Genomic DNA, 19739 nt, shown 5'->3' on the forward strand with positions numbered 1-19739 from the left:
AACTGTTGTGAAAAAAAATTACCGATCACCTTATACCTCTAAATTGCGACCCTGACATTAACTGTAGACATGTGGACACCTGGCTTTGTTTTTTTTATTTTGTCTTGGTACCAATTAAATGTCGTCATCCAGGGGACATATTCCCTGGTTTTTCTTTACAGAATGGAAGCTGGCGTGCTGAATATTGTTATTCTGCATTTACATATATTTCCGGCTATTTTTACTTAAATTAGCTACTTTCACGGCATGTACAAAACAAATACGGCAAGGGATGACTCGAAATCGGGACTTTCTGTTTACTAGGCAGGCAATTTATCCAACTAACCTACAAAACATTCAAAGGTTTGAAATACACTTTTTCATTGACATAAAGAACATACTATAAAAATTTCTAAGGCAATATGGATATAAAATTGGCCACCATTATGAAAAATGGATTCGTAATGAGAGGTTGTTTTCAAACAGGAGTAAAATGCAGGGTCATCAATGCTTGATAATTGGGCCACACCGTTTCTTCTGATATACATGAATGTATTGTGCTTGATTGCGCGGGAATCAAGTATCAAAACTGCAGAAGACATGAAACTTGAAAAACAATGAACACTTATCATGATATATAATTCTAGCAGATCGTTGAGACGTGAGGGAAGATACCTGATTAAAACTAAAAAATGGGAAAGGCTATCCAATACAGAGGAAGGCGTCATACAGGGATCCGTACGTAATTGGTTCTTTTTAGTAGGGCCTCGCTAATTACGGTCAGTCGATCCATTGTTCGTATGGCCACCTAGAATTTAACGGTACATTTCCAGAGGCCGGAATTTCTTAGTGATAATATGACAGTCAACAATAAAGCTGCTTTAGGAAATAGGAGACTAAACATCATTGATGCCACAACATAAAGGGTTGTATTTTAATGTACTTATTAACATCATTCCAAAGTGACTAAAGGGAAGTTGAAAAGATGAGGAAATAAACGTCATTGGTGATTAAGAAAAGGTGTAATTGGATGATGTTATTAGGACTTGCGCTGGGATAAGGTAAATACAACAGTTTAGGTGCACAATTAAATCTGGAAAAACAATAGTTGATGGGAATTCTAACAAGATACGTGAAGAACATAGACCTGTATAGTATAGTATAGTACGGCTCGAAACTTCGGTCCACGATGTTGTTCAAACCTATATTCCCCGCTCTCGGGCCAGAAGAGTCTGTTACCGTGCTGTACGTTTGAAATCTACGCCTGGATCAATGTAATCTTTACCTTTTCTCAGACCACAAACTTATATATTCCTTGCATCAACGAGCCTCCATCTGATTATTTAAAATGCCCAAATATAATAGCCTGTGCCACCAGCAGTGAGCTGCAGGCAGCCAGCACCTTCTGTGCAAAAGAAAAAAATCTCTTCAGATATCTCGCCTCAAACTGATGTCCTCTGGCATCGGCTATTGCGGCCTTGAAAATATGCTGACGGTCTACTCTATTAATTCCTCTTATCTTGTACATTAAACTTCCTGTGATCCACCTCCGCTCCAAAGAAAAAAGCCCTACCTTATGAAGGGAGTGTCTGCGACAACAGTATGCCGCCTTAGAATTTAAAACAAACGTCCTATTGTTATAGAAATTAGGATTGTATTTACCGAAAGCGTAGTACATCAGTGGAATTCATTGCTGCCGGCGGATGAGATGGTCAAGTCATTGGGCATAAAACGGAGGTTTTTGATTAAGAGAGAACGAGATTAAAGTTCAAGTTTATTATCATCCAGTTGCAAAAGTACAACCTGACGAAACAGTGTTCTCCGTTCCTGCGTGCAAAACACGCAGACATACAACCAGATGTAACACATTCAGACAAACAATAGATAAACTGGCCACACACACACACACACACACACATATATAGGATAGAGAGGAGTCAGCATACACAATGACGATTGAAAACTAGGCTCAATGGTGCACCAATAACAACCTTGCAGTCAATGTCACTAACATTAAGGGGGTGATTGTTGACCTCAGGAAAGGAAAGCCAGAGGAATACAATCCAGTGATCATTGGGGGATCAGAGGAGGATAGGATGAGCAAATTTAAGTTCTTGGGAGAATCTAGGAGAATCTTTCCTGGACCCAAGACACCAATGGCATCTTGACAAAGCACGTCAGTGCTTCTCCTTTGTCAGGAGTTTGCAAAGGTTTGGTATGAAAACAGAAACTCTTTCTAATTTCGACAGAAATGTGGAGGAAAATATGATGACCGGCTTCATCACGGTCTGGTACGGGAACAACAATACCCGTGAGCGAAAAGCCCTGCAAAATATTGTGGACAAAGCCCGGGACATCACAGGAAAAAACCCTCCCCACTATAGAGTACATCTACAGAGAACGCTACCGTTGGAGAGCAGCAGCAATCATCAAAGATCCACACCATCCAGCACGTACTCTGTTCTTGCTACTGTCATCAGGAAGAAGGAATATATGCCACAAGACTCGCATCCCCAGGTTCCTGAAAAGTTGCTCCCCCTCCATGGTCAGGCTGCTTAACAACAAACTCAATTCGAGACTAATTTCAGGACTCTTCTTGGGCACTTTATTTATTCTCTTTTGTTCTCTCTGTACTCGTCAGTCAGTTTGTTTATATTCGTTATATGCTTACAGTTTGTGTATTTGTTGATATGTTTATGCGGTGTACATTTTTTTGCCAATTATTGGTAATTCTGCCATCTATCTATCTATCTATCTATCTATCTATCTATCGATTTATCAATCTATCTACACACACACACACACACACACACACACACACACACACACACACACACACACACACAAATAAATATGTCTTAACTTGGCATTGGATCAAGGAACTCTTAAAATTGTTATATTGCATTAGCAGCATCGGGCAGCTAAAGAGAAATTATTCCTCTTTGGGAGCAAATGTGTGGATCTAACACATATGAAATGGGATTGTGCATGGATACGTGTGATCAGTATTCACAAATGTATAGAGGAGAGACAGATCGAAGAGGGGTATGGTGATATCCTCGTGTATGTCTTAGATTAAGTACGTTTTAAAAAGATTGTACCATATCAATATTAATAAATTCCAGTGCCTGGGAAGTTTTAATCTGATATGCTAATCCATGCAAGGGAGGAGATTTCTTGAGCTTTGACAGTGACATTACATAATCATTATCCATATGTGAAGTTCCAAATTGCTGAGATCATCCCTGTATTTAAAAATAATAACAGGGACAAACCTGGTAACTACAAGTCAAAAAACCTTACACCAATTGTTTGGAGAATTGTCTAAGGGACTGGATTGACGTTCATTTGGAATGGTCTGGATGGGTGAGGTTTTGAGTGAAGGATATTATGTCTCATTAATTTTAAGAAATATCTATAGAAGTTGATGAAGACAGGCACATTAGACATGGTGTTCATATAATTCATTAGGGGTTGGACAAGATAATGCATCAATGGCAGTTCCAGACGAAATGGGCAAAACGATTCATGGCATCATTGAAAAAGAAAATGATCCTAAAACAGACTTGATGATAGAGTGTAATGGTGGATGGGTGTATTTTTCTAAATTGAAGGCTGTACCAAATGTGTTCTCCATGTATCAGCGTTGGCAATTTGTTTTGTGGTACATAAATTACTTAGATAAGAATGTGTGTGGTCTAATCAATAAATTTGCAGGTGACTCTAAAATAGGTGGAGTGGTCTACAGATGATAAAGCTTGTGCACAGAGAGATAAAGGTCAGGAGGCCTGTTTTGAGGATTAATGGCAAGAGAAATTTAATGCACACAACTGTGAGGTACCACATGTTGAGACTTTAATTGTCATATAACATAGATAAAATGTAAGGGATCTTAAGGGCATTTATGTGCAGCGGGGCCTTGTATAGTCCAATGCCTGTGGAAAGTGATGATATATTTAGGATGTGATATTGAAGATATGCAAATAATTGACTGGACCATATTTGGAGCATTGTGCACAGTTCAATTCAGCATACTACAGGAAGGACGTGGAAGTGAAATAGATATACTGTTACGAGCCCAGAGGACCCCAAACCCAGCAGCAATAGATATTCACCAAGACAAATGGTTACTTAAACAAAAATTGCTGTAAATTATCTTTAAACATGAAAACACGATCAAACTCTAACTTATTACTATTAACGTAACCTAAACCTCCTTCTACTTCTAAGCACACGTGTATGTAATGTGTGTATAAGTTCAGAAAGTCCAGTGATCATTGGGGGATCAGAGGAGGAGAGGACAGGCAATTTTAAGTTCTCAGGAGTGACTATCTAGGAGAATCTTTCCTGGACCCAAGACACCAATGGCATCTTGTCAGTGCTTCTACTTTGTCAGGAGTTTGCGAAGGTTTGGTATGAAACTCTTTCTAATTTCGACAGATGTGTGGAGGAAAATATGATGACCAGCTTCATCACGGTCTGGTATGGGAACACCAATACCCATGAGCGAAAAGCCCTGCACAATATAATGGACAAAGCCCGGGATATCACAGGAAAAATCCTCCCTACTATAGAGTACATCTCCAGAGAATGCTGCCATTGGAGAGCACTGGATTCTTACAATCTTACTTCTCACTCCTCCAAATTCACTAGTATCAGGCAATTTTAAAATATTTAACAGAATTTAAATGAATTTAACATTTATAAATTTCACCAGGCTTTGGTGCTTGAACAGTAAATTGTTACCTCTCAGGAAGGTTCTTGTCAGTTTTCAGAGAGAGATTTGTTGCTCGTTGGACACCCACAACAGATTCCTTTCGATCAGTATCTTGCTGAAGAAACCTGCCCTTTCAGGGGTTAACAGATGATAACTTATTTCTTCAGGTCACCACAGAGTTCCTTTTTCTTTCCCTTATTTCAAGTGAAACATTATTCAGCCAGTTATCTCCTCTTCTATCGACCACATGGGCTTTGACCACAATCCATTTTCAAAATGGGGCTCTTTCTTAAGTTTGCCAGCTTTTTGTATCTCTCTCTCTGTCTCTGTCTCTGTCTGTCTCTGTCTCTCTCTCTCTCTCTCTCTCCTCTCACTCTCTCATTGAAAACTACATGGCCCTCTGAGAACAGCCAACTCTTCTCAGATCGACTGCATCTCTGGACTTAATTTTCCGACTTCGTTCATCTGTTGTTTTCCAAAACATAACGTAATCTGTCACAGTACAGACATTCATCAGAATATTCAAAGACTGCAATGAAAGCCTGCGTCTATGTGGAGCAATTCACTAGCCTAGTTTTATTCTCACTGGAACATGTGAGGCTGAAAAATCTTCACATTGCTCCACTTCAATAAACCTGTGGTCTCTCACTCTTTTCTCTTTCTGGATTACTTTGTTTACATTCTAAGAATAAACTAGCCATCAGCATATTCCACAAGCTCGCTAACTCTAGCAGTGACCCAAATTATGCTTAATTTCACCCAACATTGTGTAAGGACAGCAGTCCATTTTATCTGGTTTCCCATCTAACAAATGTTAGTTTTGGTGCAAAAGACATAAGCACCATTTCACTAGACATAAATCCAATGTAGTTATCGGAACTGAGAAGTAGATACATTCCAAAGCAGAAACAAATGGTCTTGAAATGCAGTCAAACTTTATTGCACAGATTGAGGCCCAGTTTGTAAAAGAAGATCTATTCTGGCTAATTTGCCAAATATTTAAGGCCACGAAGTCAGAAAAGCTGCTCGGACTAAATTATTACTTTTGTTTTCCTTACCTTCCTGTATGCACTGCATGCAATAAAATACCTTCATGCTTGAACTGTTGCAGGAGCACTGTATGTTAGCATCTATTGCAGGGAATGGAAGTTAAATTCAGAAAACATGAGATGGATGAAACAGAAAGGAAAAAAAAATTAAATGATGAAAAGGGTGAGGATAGGAAGGATAATTATTGTATAAGCGATGGTCAGCTGGATACGAGAAAGGGAACCACATAGCTTTTCCGTTTAATTCCTGAGGGTGATTCTCGTTGGTGCGAAGTATCACAAATCAAATGTTCACAGCAGAATGGACAGAAATTTCACACTTATAAGATAAGGTGGGGCACTTTTCAATATTACTCTTAGTTCGATTTAGCTGAGATCTTGCTCTGAGATACATTGGGAGAGGTACATCTCCTGGAGTTGTGTCTGCAGTAAACAAATAAAAAGATTTTTTTAAAGAAAACTCTTTGAAATTATTCACATCATAGTAAGTGTGTTTATAGAGAATGTAAGTAGATACAATGAAAATGGAGAACAGAAAGATTCAGAACTACCTAAAAAGTTGTGAGAAAAGGGCAAATACCTTTTTCTCAACCAATACACATCGAATATAATCAAGGTTAATTTGCAGTCTTTTTTCATTCTTCCATGATAAGGTAGGCTTGGTGCTGAAGAAATAGAAGGACAGTTAGCTTTATCCAGAATACCATATGGTTGTAAATTTCCACTTCTGCTCAGCTAATTATGTGTTGTAGTTTGACAAATGGACATGCCCATTCATTACCAAAAAAATCTATGGTGATATTCAACTGTATATTTGCATAAATGTCCATCAGAAACGTATGCATTTACATCCCATATAGAAGATAAGCATTGTCAATATAAATTCCTTCCTCCTTGAGCACTAAAAGAAAGTGTTCCATTTTTGGCGACTTTGCAATATATAAAATATTAAACTTTTTATCCACTATCTAATTTATATACTCTTATCCAGATTTTGATCGGTCTGTGATGTGGTTCTACACGAACTGGGGTGAAAGGCAACAATATCCTTCCATAGAAAATTGCTACTGTTACTCTAGAGACTTTAAGCTCCTGTGGTGGTATTGGGACCAGAACGACAGGTCAGCAAGAGCTTGGATTGAGTGGAATTTGGGGATTAGCCCATGTTTATGGGGAGCACAGACAGGGCTGACATGGTGAAAGGCATGGGCTGAAGTGGCTCTTTACAGCAATCACTTGGAGTAGATGATGATGATTAAGGTAAACACATTTAGAGTTTGAATTAGTGTACGAAACTATTGTATTGTAACCATCAGATAGACGTGAATGAGAGAGGAACAGGACTGAAAGCAATGTTACCATGCTGCGACATTTCAGACGTGATAGAGAATTCTGCGAAAGAAATGTTAAAGTTGCATTACTCATCGGTATAAATATCACAGCTGCCAGAAGAGGGCTCATCCACTGGGGCAATATGGGTAGAGTTTGGAAGTATCTCAATTATAAATGTGTTAAGCAAAACAAAGAAAGGAAAAATCACAAAATGGGAATCAGGAAGGAGAAAACGGGCTAGGAGATCGACTTGACGGATTCAATTAAAGATAATGCTATTGATGTTGGCAACATGGTCACGCTGGAGAAAAAAGAACGATTCAAGGGAAAAGGGTGAAATATATTCCCATTGCCAGCGGAAGAGAACGAGCTGCAGTTGCTTGCATATATTTGGAAATATTCGCATATCTCGTCCAGTATCAGAGTGAGAAGTGACAGATACTAATAACCAAAGGATGGAAATTTGGGAGAAGGTATTAAATTAGTAGCTCCGAACATAATTTTATAACACTCCATATCAAGGCATACTCTTATTCCTACAAAGTATCTGCGTGGATAATAAGTAGTCAATTGAACCGAATGTCATAACTTATTATTTTGCGTGGAGCGGAGGTAATGATCGGAGTTAATGACCCCGAAGCACTCAGTGTTCAGTTATAGATCTACACCTGCAATTCCCAATGAATATTTGTCGTTAAATGAGGGCAAAAATGATTTCTCTATTGTCTTGGCTGACATAAATACTGTGTTGAACATTGCTTATGTGATGATATCACTGACACTATCGAACCCTTTATTCTCTTTCTGGCTCTCTTGTTGCTGTTCCTAACTCCTTCCTACACTACCACATCTTCAGTTATGCATTTTCAATGAATTTACATTTTCCTTCTCCTTAGTTTCAATATTTCTGTGCGTTAGGGCCCGAATCCTAGAGTATTTCGTCCTTTCCGACCTTCAGCGCCACCTTACGTCTCTCGCTTGTTATAACTGTCGCTGCCCTTTTTTTTACTGTAACTAACTTCAACATGAAATTTATTTCCCGTTCTCCTTAGCTCCCTTCACATGCGTGTTTCTCTAGCATTTTAGTTCATTCATTCTGACGTTACAAAAACAGCTTCGTTCCCCATTACCCCAAAATCAGATGTCTGAAACCTATAGTCAGTACCTCACTTTTTGTCTTATTTTGTACTATTTACATTTTAATAAACGTATTTACGAAATTGTAATTTATTGTAATTTGGCACTTTGTTCTGCACAGTCCTGTTGCCGTAAAACAACACATTTCGTGACATACGTTCGCGATAATAAACATGATTCTGATTCCTATCCTTCGTTTTATCGCCTGAAATATCAAAATATTTCTTGTGTCTCCCCATGTTTGTTGTTTCTTGTACAGATTGCGATTCAATGACACACTGCGCCCCTTGTATAATTCGAATTACAATCGAGGGTGCCCTGCAGGGATGTTGGATTTTCGAACAACATTACAGCAATCACCTGGAGTAGAATCTTGAAAGTAACATCGAAACAAGCACGAATCCAAACAAAATTATTAGCGCCAACAGGTAACTGCCGCCAGTTATCCACTGCCAGGTTGTAGATACAGTCCACTAGGAAGAAAAGAAAGAACACCTGTGTAAATGTTCAGATTAAATCAAAGAATGCTCCTCGCCTTACATTCTTGAAATGCTGTTGGAGATTATTACAGATCAACTCGCATTCAAGCACGACGGCTGTCTCCGTAAAAATTTCAAAAATAATTGCAAGGACAAGAAAATCATACCCTTTCCTATGCGAACACGCCCTGAAATGTCTCATTCTAAACTCTGTCGTAACTGGAGGAAAATATTCAAATTACAAAGAAATCTTCGTTTAAAAATACTACGCTCATAGGATCATAGGAGTGCTACAGCCCCAAATGACCCCAAAACCCAGCATCTTCATCAAGACAAGTGGTTTATTAAAAACAAAAGTTATTTTTAACCAAGTTCAAGCATGAAAATAAAATCAAACTTTAACATCTCTATACTTATACTATACTAGTCTATACTAACCCAAATTACCCCCTTCTAATTCTGAGCGCACGTGTATGTAATGTGTATGTGTGGATTTAAGAAATGTTCTTTGGTTCACAGTTCAAACTCACTTTTCCTTCTTCGACATTCTCTGGTTTCAGGCAATCACTACCCTGTGCACAGAATTTAACATGTATAAAGTTTACCAGGCTTGGTGCTTGAAAGGAAAATGTTTACCCCTCAGGAAGGTTCTTGTAGGGTTTGCAGAGTGAGATATTTGTTGCTCCAGGATTTCCACAACTGAGTTACCACCATTAGTCACCTCAGGGTCTCGCTGATGAAACCTGCCCCATCAGGGTCTTCCAGATGGTCATCTCTTTCTTCAAGCTACCACAGAGTTCAATTCATGCCTCTATTTCAAGAGAAACATCAGACAGATAGCACTTCCAGCCATCTACTGCTCTGGAACTTTCATCAGTTTCAAACAGTTTTTCCTGGCTTGCACTATTCAGTTATTTGTCAGTGTCCCACACACTGACTGACTGAGCTGTTAACTTAACTCACTCTCTTTTCCAACTGAAACTCCAAAGAGAGCATGTGACCCATGTCTTGCAAAACCCTCACCTTTTCCAGCAAACATCAGGAGTTCTTTCTTCTTCTCAAGTTGTTATCTTAGGTAAACAATCCAGGAGTGACTTTTCTATGCACTCCGGCAAAACCCTTGAAAAGAGCTTCCATCAGCCATCGTGTCTCCAGTTCCAAACAATGGTCATTCATTTTATGCCGTCAGTTCAATTAACCCCGACTTGTGAAAGGTGCTTACATTCTCCAAGAGGTCTTCAATATTTCTTCAGGTATTTCAAATAAGATATGTTTTAAAATGTAGGTATGTGACCTACTCAAAATCTTATAAATTCTACGCAAATAATAATATTGTTACAGGATTTTGTACCCCACAGCTGCTCATAGTAGATTAAAAACAACATATGAGGTATTGAGAACGTCTGAGGACATGCTTCATGAGTACATAGGCCTGCGTTGATGGTGGACAGAGCGCATCACTCCACAAATTACCCATCCGTCAGGCACTTTGGGCTCCAACCGAGAAAGAAGATGTTGCGCCAACTGTAGCCCGATTAGTGTCACAACTCACACCACTGGAATACATCAATGTCACTCTTGATCCCAGACTCTGCCTAAGAAAATGATGTCAGTCACTACCGAGTATTCTGATAGGGCAAAACAATCCATTTCTAGCGAATGCTTCAAGAAGGTTTTTGTTTAGTTTTGTTGGAGTATTATTCATTCTCACATTCAATCTTCATGTAATACGTCCGACATTGTTCCTGCAAAGATAGACGTACAGTCCAATTCTACTTATTCCTCTGTCTCTTTTTCTCGCGACACACACACACGCGCTTGCGCACTCTCTCTCTCTCTCTCTCACACACACACACACACACACACACACACACAGAGGACAGATATTACATGGCTCAGATAAAGAATATGGTTTGTTCAACATTATTCACAACATAACTTCAGCAAGTCCCTTTGAAAAATATTCTGATGGGCATTGCGGATACAGATGCAAACTTAAACACGTTTCAAACCACACTACTAAACATTCCTATACTCTGTATTTGCGATTCGAGACCCAGGAGAGCAGCAGGTGAAATTCATTAGAAAGCAAATTAAACTGAGGAGCTGTCTTTGGGTTTGACGAACTATACTCCTACATCGGTGCTATTTTCTCAATCAATCATACAAGACAATTGCGATATAGCAATGAGTTACAATAATTATATTTTTAAAAATCGTACCGCCCATATCTTCAGTCCTTTAGCGACATCCTCTCCCAAACTATACGTCAGACTTTCTCTTGATGTGTTGGAAATTATGAAACTTGACAGCAGTGACAACGGTAGCAGGAATGCAAAGGAACTGAAGGACATGCTCTTCAACCAGGCTGCTCGGTTCTTCGATTTATTTTCACTTAAATATAAGACAGAGCATAACATCATAAGAAACAAGAACAGGAATAGGTAACTTGGCCACTCTTGCCAGCTCCGCGATTTAGTAAGAATATGGCTGTACTGGCCGTGGACTCAGCTCCACTTACCCGCCTTTTCCACATAATTCTTTAGTGTCCTAAAATACAAAAATCAATTTAACTGTATTTTAAATATGTTTAACGAAGTATCCTCTACTACTTCCTTGCACGAGAATTCTACAGATTTACTAGTTTCTTGGAAAATCAGTTCCTCCTTATCTCGGCCCCAAATCTATTCTTCCGAATTTTGAGGTGATATTTCCAAGTTGCAGACTAATCAAACAGTGCAAACAACATTCCTGTCTCTACCTTGCAAATCAGTGTTGTAATTTTATATGTATTTGAAAGATCCTTTCTCAGGCTTTTGAATTACAGCGAGTATAGTACTCAATTTCCCCTCAAAGGCTTATCGCAATCATTTACGGAATAAGTCTGCAGGATATCGTCTACACTGCCTCCAAAGGTCGCATATCTCTTCTCAAGCACAGAGACCAAAATTGTGCATAGTAGCCCAGCAACCCGTATACTTGCATAAAACCTCCCTCTCCTTAAAGCCAATCTGTCCAGCAATGAAGATCAACCTTAAATTTCTCTTCTTAATTACTTGTACTGCATTTACAAGCCAATCTTTTGCGATTAACACAACAGCATGCTGAAAATGTTCACCTTTAAATAATAACCTGATATACGATTTCCTTTCAACGGGGATGACCTCATATTAAAAAAACCATCTGCTAGACCTTTTCCCACTTATTTACACTACCTATATCTCTTTGCATCCGCTGCACAATTTGTTCTTCCACTCAATTTCGAGCCATCAACCAACCATAGAAACGCCCATTTATCTCAACTCTCTGCCTTCTATTGATTAACGAATCCTCTATCCATGCTGGTATGTTACCGTCAATTCCGTGCATCGTTATCAAATAGATAATACGAAAAAATGGTTAATTTTCTTGATAATGTTTTGGATATTTATGTTTTTCAGTCACAATAATTTCCAACACTAACGAACGAAATTATTTTCTCAATCAGTTTTTGTTAATATTTCTCTTCCCTTTAATTTCTTCATTTTTACTTAGTGGGTTCGAGAAACGCCTCGATGTTAACCATCGCCTCTTGTGACTAACTTGTGGACTTCAAATAGATAATTATGCTTGCAGCCAGAAGGAGGCTATATTTCTCAATTAAATATACGTTACATTTAACTCATCTGTTTTGTATCGGTGACCAATTCTGTTGTAATAACGATTCCTTAAATATTACTGGCAATATAATTTATTCCCATTATTATTAATCGATGTTACCACAGATACACTGCCCACTTTGAAATTTTACCTGTTCTCCTTGAGCTTCTGCTGAGCTACTTGGATGAGTTGCCCACAATCGTTCTCGAGCTGGTCAAGCGTGTTCTGAACGGTTCGGGTTATTGTCTTTTCTATGGTTCCGCACACCTCGTGAATCTGATTTACACACCGAGAAGGCTGTCATCCAAAGAAGCATGATGAGATGTGAGAACGGAGACATTTATATTACCACATTCCGAAATACAAAAAAGGGGATCCGCCCATCCACACCAGTGACGAAAGTGATCCTACCCCAATTTCGCGGATTCTTAACTTGTTGAACTAATAAGGTGAGATAATTTCCAACATTCACGCAAGCACTTGACGGAATGAAGAATATCAAAGCAATCAAAGCAGAAATTGGACTGGACAGATTTGATATATTTGTTCACGGTCATGAAAGATACATCAAAACACGATTGATATCAGCGTTTTATCGTCCACGTCATGGGTCTTTTTTTCGATAATGAAACCACAAACCAGGCTGTGTTATTTTATTGCTTCTTCTGCTCTTTCTTGAGGACATTGGTCTAAGCCTTGTGCTGTAAATTAGGTTAAATTTGAAAGGAAAAATATATTGCTTCGGAATAAGTTTTAAAACGCATTCCAGTCCGAGAGACCGATGCCCACTAATATTCATTTCTGCAACTTTTACCGGTAATAAAGTTTCTCGTGATACGGACACCTGCCTAATTATGTGTTGCTTTATTTTCTCAATAATTCAAACTCCTCCCCTTCTGTAACTTAGGAAATCTAAGAACAAATCAAAACTCTAAAAGTAAGATTCGTCCAATTGTCGATCAACTTCGGATGAGCAACACAAGACCTCTCTCAAGGAATAATCACACGCCTGGAACAGTTGTGAGGCAAATTAATCCAATGCCTGACTCCCGTGAATTTTATTTTTGGTATTTAAGTTTCTTTCCACCATTTCACTGAATTATAGCATTGGTCACCAAATCAACACTAAACCTATAACATGGTTTAAGATTGGCATTCTGTTATTTGCCCAGGAGATCGCTGGTATATAGCAAGTATACGAATTGAAACAATGGAGGCAAACTGAACTTGAGTTGTTTTCTACTAAATTCATGATTGAAACACGAATATCTGCCAACGCTGTGATTGTAGTAAAATCACACAGAAATGCTGCAGGAACCCAGCCGGTCTTGTCAGCGTCCGTAAAATAAAATAAAAGTATGTTGCCGAGGTTGCGGGCCTGAGCCCTTCTTCAAAGAATAGGCAGAATGACCCAGAAGCAGGAGATCTCAGAATCCAGACAGTGCCGGCTGGGGGAGGAGTCCAGACCATTAAAAGGTGACAATTAGCTATGATAAGGAACGAGGCAAGAGTTTATCATTTTTGTGCGAAGGGAGACAGGGAAGGGAGCGACAGAGCTGGGGGAAAGTGACGGGGGAAGAAGTAAGTGGGGAGAGCCACATAAGTCATGTTAATGCCATCCGGATAGAGGGTGCACGGACGGAAGATGAGGTTTTGTTCCTCCAGCTTGCGCGTGGTCTTAGTCTGGTCGTGCATAAGACCATGGACAGACATGTCAGCAAAGGAACGGATGGAGGAATTGAAATAGGTGGCCACTGGGAGATGCAAGATATTGCGGCGGACGGAGCCGAAGGTATTCTGCATGTCGCATTATTTTGGACAAAGTTATAATCTCACCCGATCAGGATCTGGGATATAGATGGTTGGCATATCAAACCCGCATTTGTTCAATCCTGGTCTTTTGCACAGTTCTTGCACTATTTGCATCATGACTCTCTGGAGAAACCAAAAGGGAATGCATAATACGTCACGTAAATACCCGGTTTTAACAAAGATTAATAAATTATTTTTAAGTAACTTACTGATAGGAAGCTCTTTGCATCCACCGAATATTGCTCAAAATAATTCACAACTCAATAATCGCATTGGAAGAAAACTTGCTTTTAATTTTCAGCTACACAGAACAACTTCTGGGTGAACGATAAAAGACTTATAACGAATCACTTTTTTTCGTTAAGGATGTTAAATTAACATTATCTGATTCGAATGATGCCGGGAAATAGCTTTAATCCACTGAATCGTCAGAATAAATCACATTTAGAGTTGTTATCCAACCTCAGTGTGTTGACGCATTCTTCTGATAGCACCCTGCAGCGTTAACGTGAAGTTACTGAGCATTTTCTGATTAAAAGCAAAAATCATCTTAATTGTGCTACCTCAATAAATCTGTCGCTACAAACAACATGTAAAATCTTCTGGAATCGAACCAGAGTGCTGTTCTGATTGAAGTCACAAATAACAGGGACATAAAAATCCCACTCCGAATCTCCAAAGTTTGAATTCGGTAAGGTACATGTTGTTGATAGAAAAAAAAGGTGGATAAATAACACTTTGTGGTTCATCAATGACTCATGGGCCATGGTCCAACCCTCCCACCTTCGCCTCTTTACCTTGGTTCACTTTTCTATTTTTAGTGGTCATGATGGTTCAGAAAAACTTCAACAAAATATATGATTCCGCTTATGCTGCTCAACCCGCTGAATTCCTTTGGCAGATGGTGTCTACCTTATTGCAGCATCTGGTGTCACCTCTGTGTCTCCACAGGTTAAAACATATTTTATTTAGCTACACCGATTGACTTTGAAAATTTTTACTGAATTGCGAAAGGCAGTTAATCTTTTGCAATGGAACCAACTTCCTCTATTGACTTTGATTCGTTTGTTTATACTGCAGACCATTAATGACAAGTGTAAATTAATTTATATTCTGTGGCAAATACAAAACATCGTATCTGGTCCTCTTTACAAAATCGAGCTTTCTACTGATACATTTCGAATCAACCTTTACTTCCCTGATTCTTCTCTCAATCTACGTATATTCATATTGGAAGATCAACTATTATCTTTCATAATGCCCAGGTTCTGGGGTCCAGTAGGCTAGGCCCTGCAAAGTGCACTTGAACATGGTAGAAATTTGAACTAAACCAGGTGCCTCTGAAACCACCTCCAACGATCGGATGTGTCATCTCCCCAAAATTGTACATTAAAGCATCATCTCGTAGATTCATGTCCCCAGAGAATCGATTGGAGGCTTCAAGGCCATTTATAATTTTCCTAAAACGAATTGGATGGTGGATTCGTGAAGGTGCAATGTTGTGCAGGGCTCCAGAGAGGCCCACGTGGCTTCCTAAAACTCCGAGGGTTTGGTGCCCGTTCTCGAGAAGCTGCTACTTTACTGCATTGACAGATTCACCACTGTGCAAGGCAGGATAGGTATGACTCCAGTAGTTACACAGTCGCAGGATGTGGGAGCATTAGAGGCAGAGGTAGAATCTAAGGACCCTCGATATCTCTGAAAGGACCCTCTTTTGCTCTCCTGTCCTGCCTTGGAAGTAGCATTGTTTTAGTAGAGCTTCCTTTTGTGTATGTACAGTTCAAACCAATGAGACTCATGTGTGTGCATTTTGTGGACATAAAAACAAATGGAATGTTGAATTTCAATCTTAAGCCCCTGGACCGTAATGTTCTCCTACACAAAACTTAATTAACCCATTAAATAAAACAACTGGATGAATATATGTATAAAGAGCATGATGAATCAATGGAATGTATTTTTCTTTAAAATTGTACGATGTTCCAAATATTTCTGCACAATCAGACTTGGAATGATTTCAGAAGGCGTAGCGAAATAATTTAAAAAGGACATGATAGCACATATTCGCAGGACACATTTAACGTTTTTATACCCGTTTTTCATAAATGGATTCGGCATCCCCACATTTTTCTTTCATGATAAACGGATATATTGGTTAGTATGATCGAAGCACAGACATTTGGAAGGCAAATTTGAGTATTCGCTTCCATACCTGTCTGTCAGTCTCAGGACCAGCTTCGTCAGCTTTGCTGAGGTAAAACTTTAGCTTATCGCTTTGATTCTCGTTGAGTTTTTCCACCACGTTCAGTGTCCTTTTGCAGAGGGCTTGGCCCATTGGATCAAAGAAGACAAAGATTAGATCGGCCTGTTCACCTGCAATTGGAAAGCGAGAAAACTGGTCAGTCCTGTACAATTCATTGCTTAATTTTCACTATAGCACATAGAACAATACTATATACGCATTTTATTTCTTGAGTACCATTAACATCGCCTCTCGTCCAAGTTCTGTACATCAACCATTCAGATGACATGCTAGAGGAAAATAGGGCAGTGTTTCTCCAAACATAACGATATGGTCATAGAACTATTAAAGATAGAAACAAACCTTTGGGTCCACAGCATCCTCATTGGCCAGTATGCCGATCCATTTTTATCATTCTTGCCTCCACTAATTTCATATTCCTCTATTGCCTTGTTCATTCAAGTACTAGTATAAATGTCTTGGAAACGCTTTTTCCTGCTCCTGCATCCAGCACTTCCTCTAGCAACTTAGTCCAGATGGAAACTACACTTTGTATGGAAACAAATATTAATTTAAATGTCCTCTATCTCAACATAAAGCTTTGCCTTTTAGTTATAGATCCCCATGTACTGGGAAACACACTTTGGGTATCTATGTCTTGTAGAATTTTACATGCTTCGACCTTGTCATCTCTGAACCTCAGTTGCTTCAAGGAAAATAGTTCAGGCCTATACTTTCCAGATCTTCCACAACTTCACATGCACATTGCCCACCTTAATCTACTGCGTTGGGTGTGCCCGTTGAGGCCTCCTTTTTTGAGGAGACCAGGTAGAGGAGTTTGGATGAACGCTTCACCAACCACTTGCGCTCTGTTTGTGGGTCTAATGTTGAGCTTCTGGTAGCCCATAATTTCAACCACCACCCCCCCCCCCATCAATGACACGACATGTCTGTCCTCATCCGTTGTCAGGGTGAGGCCCAACGAACTTGAGGAACATCACATCAAATTCCCCCGAGTCAGCCTTAAATCAAACAGAATGGTCATTGATTTTTCTCCATGCCCACGAGATGGTACTGTTTCCATCTCTGCATTACATCCTCCTGTACTTATTTTTTTCAATTATTTCTTCCCCATCCTAAATCTTAAACATTTTCTCCATCTACCTGTCACTCTATCTGCTACAATTTCTGTCCTATGAATCTGGGGCTCTCTCTCAGTTTCTTTTCCCTTCATGAATGTTACCTATTTTATCTGAGTGTTGATAAAATATTCAGACTCAAAAGCTTGACTGACAATTTCTACCCAAGGATGCTGTCTGACCTGCTCAGTTCCCCGGCAATGCATTATATGTTTAAGTCCATACAATCTGTCTTTATAACTCAAACCATACAATCCATACATCATTCTTGAGTGTCTTTTCTGAACTATGCAAGCTCAATCGCTTATTTTCTCCAGTGGGACGACCAGAAATAAATACACTTCAAGTGCAGCCTAACTGATCAGTTGCACAACTGTAACATGATATCCTAAATCCAAACTCAATATGTCGACCAATGCAAGAAATCTTGCCATATACTGTCTTCGCTACACGTCGTTTTTAGTGAATTGTGGTCTATTCTCTGCTCTCCATTCAACAACATTTCACAGGGCCCGAGATTAACCTTTTAAAATCGATTTGTTCGCAATTGGCTTAGGAAAATTATGTCAGCTATTCCCTTCCTCACTTTTGAAATGAACCAATATCACATTGCAATCGCAGACAATTTTTTTTCTATACCACCAATTTAGGTACCATTCGAAAACCTACTAAACATGTCACCTAGGTTCCCATGTAAATCATTAACTAAATTTCACAATCAACAGAGATCCCAGTCACAATCCCTGTGATAGACCATTGATCTCAGGACTCAAGCTGAAAAGCAGCCGTCCACCACCATCCTCTTCCTCCTACTATCTTCAGAGTTGTATCCAATTGGCTGGATCACAGATCTTTTAATTTAATGAACCAGCCTGCCATGCGTGACTTTCTCAGAGGCTTTCATAGTAAACAATAGCTACCATTTTGCCATCGTAACTCGCTTTGTCATCTTTTCAACTAATTCAATTTATAATTGAGTTACAAATAATTGAGTTACAAATTGAGTTACACGCACAAAATAATGTCGGCCATTCCTTGTCAGCCACTAACTTTCCAAATGCAAATAAATCTTTTCCTTTAGAAGTGCTTTTCAATCACTCACACAAAACTCAGCCTTTGGCTCATTGGCTCGTTTGGATTATCCTTGCTACCCTTTTCAAATAATGGCGAAATATTAGTAGTCCATTAATCCTTCAGTACATCACCTCTGCGTAACAAAAATATTTTAAACATCGCCTCGGCGACCGTGGCAGTTTCCTTCCTTGCTTATGGCAACATCCAAGGATCAACCTGGTTGTGCTCAGGATATTTCTATATCTTTACATCTTTCAACGACGGCAACAACCTATCCTTCATAGTATTGGTAATATGTACAATTTTATTTTAAAATTATAATTGATCTGCTCCATCCTATGAATTCAGAAGCTCCGATGTAATTTTTCATCCTAAACAGATGAGAAGTATTCATTTCAGACCATGCTCATTTCGCAAGGCTTCACACACAGATTAAGATAGTAATCCTTAAAGGGATAAATCTAACTTTTTACTTTTTGTTAGACATAAACACGATAATTGGCCCTTTTGGTCCACGAGCCCATGACGCCAAAATACACCCAATTAACTTACAATCCCCCCCTACGAGAGGAAACATGAGCACCGGTTGGAAACCCAGGCAGATACTTGTAAAACGAGCAGACTCTTTACAGCTACATTGGATGCGAACCCGGGTCGCTGGAGCTGTAATAGTTTTATGACGCTAACTATGCCACCCTTTTATGAACCTTTATAGGTTATAGAACCTTTTAGTAGTCTCTATCATCATACCTGCTGTGGACAGCTCATAGAAGCGTCTGACTTCAAAACACCGTCCATGGATATACCGCTATATTCCCAATACTTCTTTAGGTACTCGCTAAAGCGTCTACCTATATATTTGACACATTCCTCCTGTTTTTATCCTGTCCAGTCACAATATCCCTCGTGCGCCAAAATTCCATAATGCTGTGAGCCTTTCTATTCACATTAACAGTAAAATTTTGGTCCTGAATTCTTTATATATCAGGTTTAATATCTCCCATCTGCCAGACATTCCCTTTGCCCAAAAGCATCCTCATGTAGTCAACATTTGTGCGTTCCTCTCTGATGCTACAGAATTATATTTCCCTCAATTCAGCGCTGAGAATTTTACCCATCATTTTGTAACCAAACTATTCA

At 39.2% G+C, this 19739-nt stretch overlaps 1 protein-coding gene and 1 long non-coding RNA gene across 3 annotated transcripts in view; one reads left to right on the forward strand and one right to left on the reverse strand.

Annotated features, from left to right (window-relative positions):
- LOC138764885 (uncharacterized) overlaps positions 1–19739 on the forward strand; it is a 162214-nt gene that overhangs the window by 51644 nt on the left and 90831 nt on the right. For both annotated transcript variants that reach the window (XR_011358338.1, XR_011358339.1), the window contains exon 2: positions 8474–8642. This is a non-coding gene — a long non-coding RNA (uncharacterized lncRNA). The remainder of the gene's footprint in view (positions 1–8473; positions 8643–19739) is intronic.
- LOC138764880 (uncharacterized) overlaps positions 5618–19739 on the reverse strand; it is a 42057-nt gene continuing 27935 nt past the window's right edge. Inside the window, exons 6-12 of the mRNA XM_069941303.1 lie at positions 16357–16517; positions 14169–14267; positions 12484–12629; positions 10916–11087; positions 8575–8687; positions 6326–6410; positions 5618–6168 (exon numbers count right to left, since the gene is read on the reverse strand). Of these exons, the coding sequence (XP_069797404.1) occupies positions 6112–6168; positions 6326–6410; positions 8575–8687; positions 10916–11087; positions 12484–12629; positions 14169–14267; positions 16357–16517 (833 nt within the window). The 3' untranslated portion in view covers positions 5618–6111. The remainder of the gene's footprint in view (positions 6169–6325; positions 6411–8574; positions 8688–10915; positions 11088–12483; positions 12630–14168; positions 14268–16356; positions 16518–19739) is intronic.

The sequence above is a fragment of the Narcine bancroftii genome, chromosome 5 (assembly GCF_036971445.1).
Source record: "Narcine bancroftii isolate sNarBan1 chromosome 5, sNarBan1.hap1, whole genome shotgun sequence".
Taxonomy (NCBI): Eukaryota; Metazoa; Chordata; class Chondrichthyes; order Torpediniformes; family Narcinidae; genus Narcine; species Narcine bancroftii.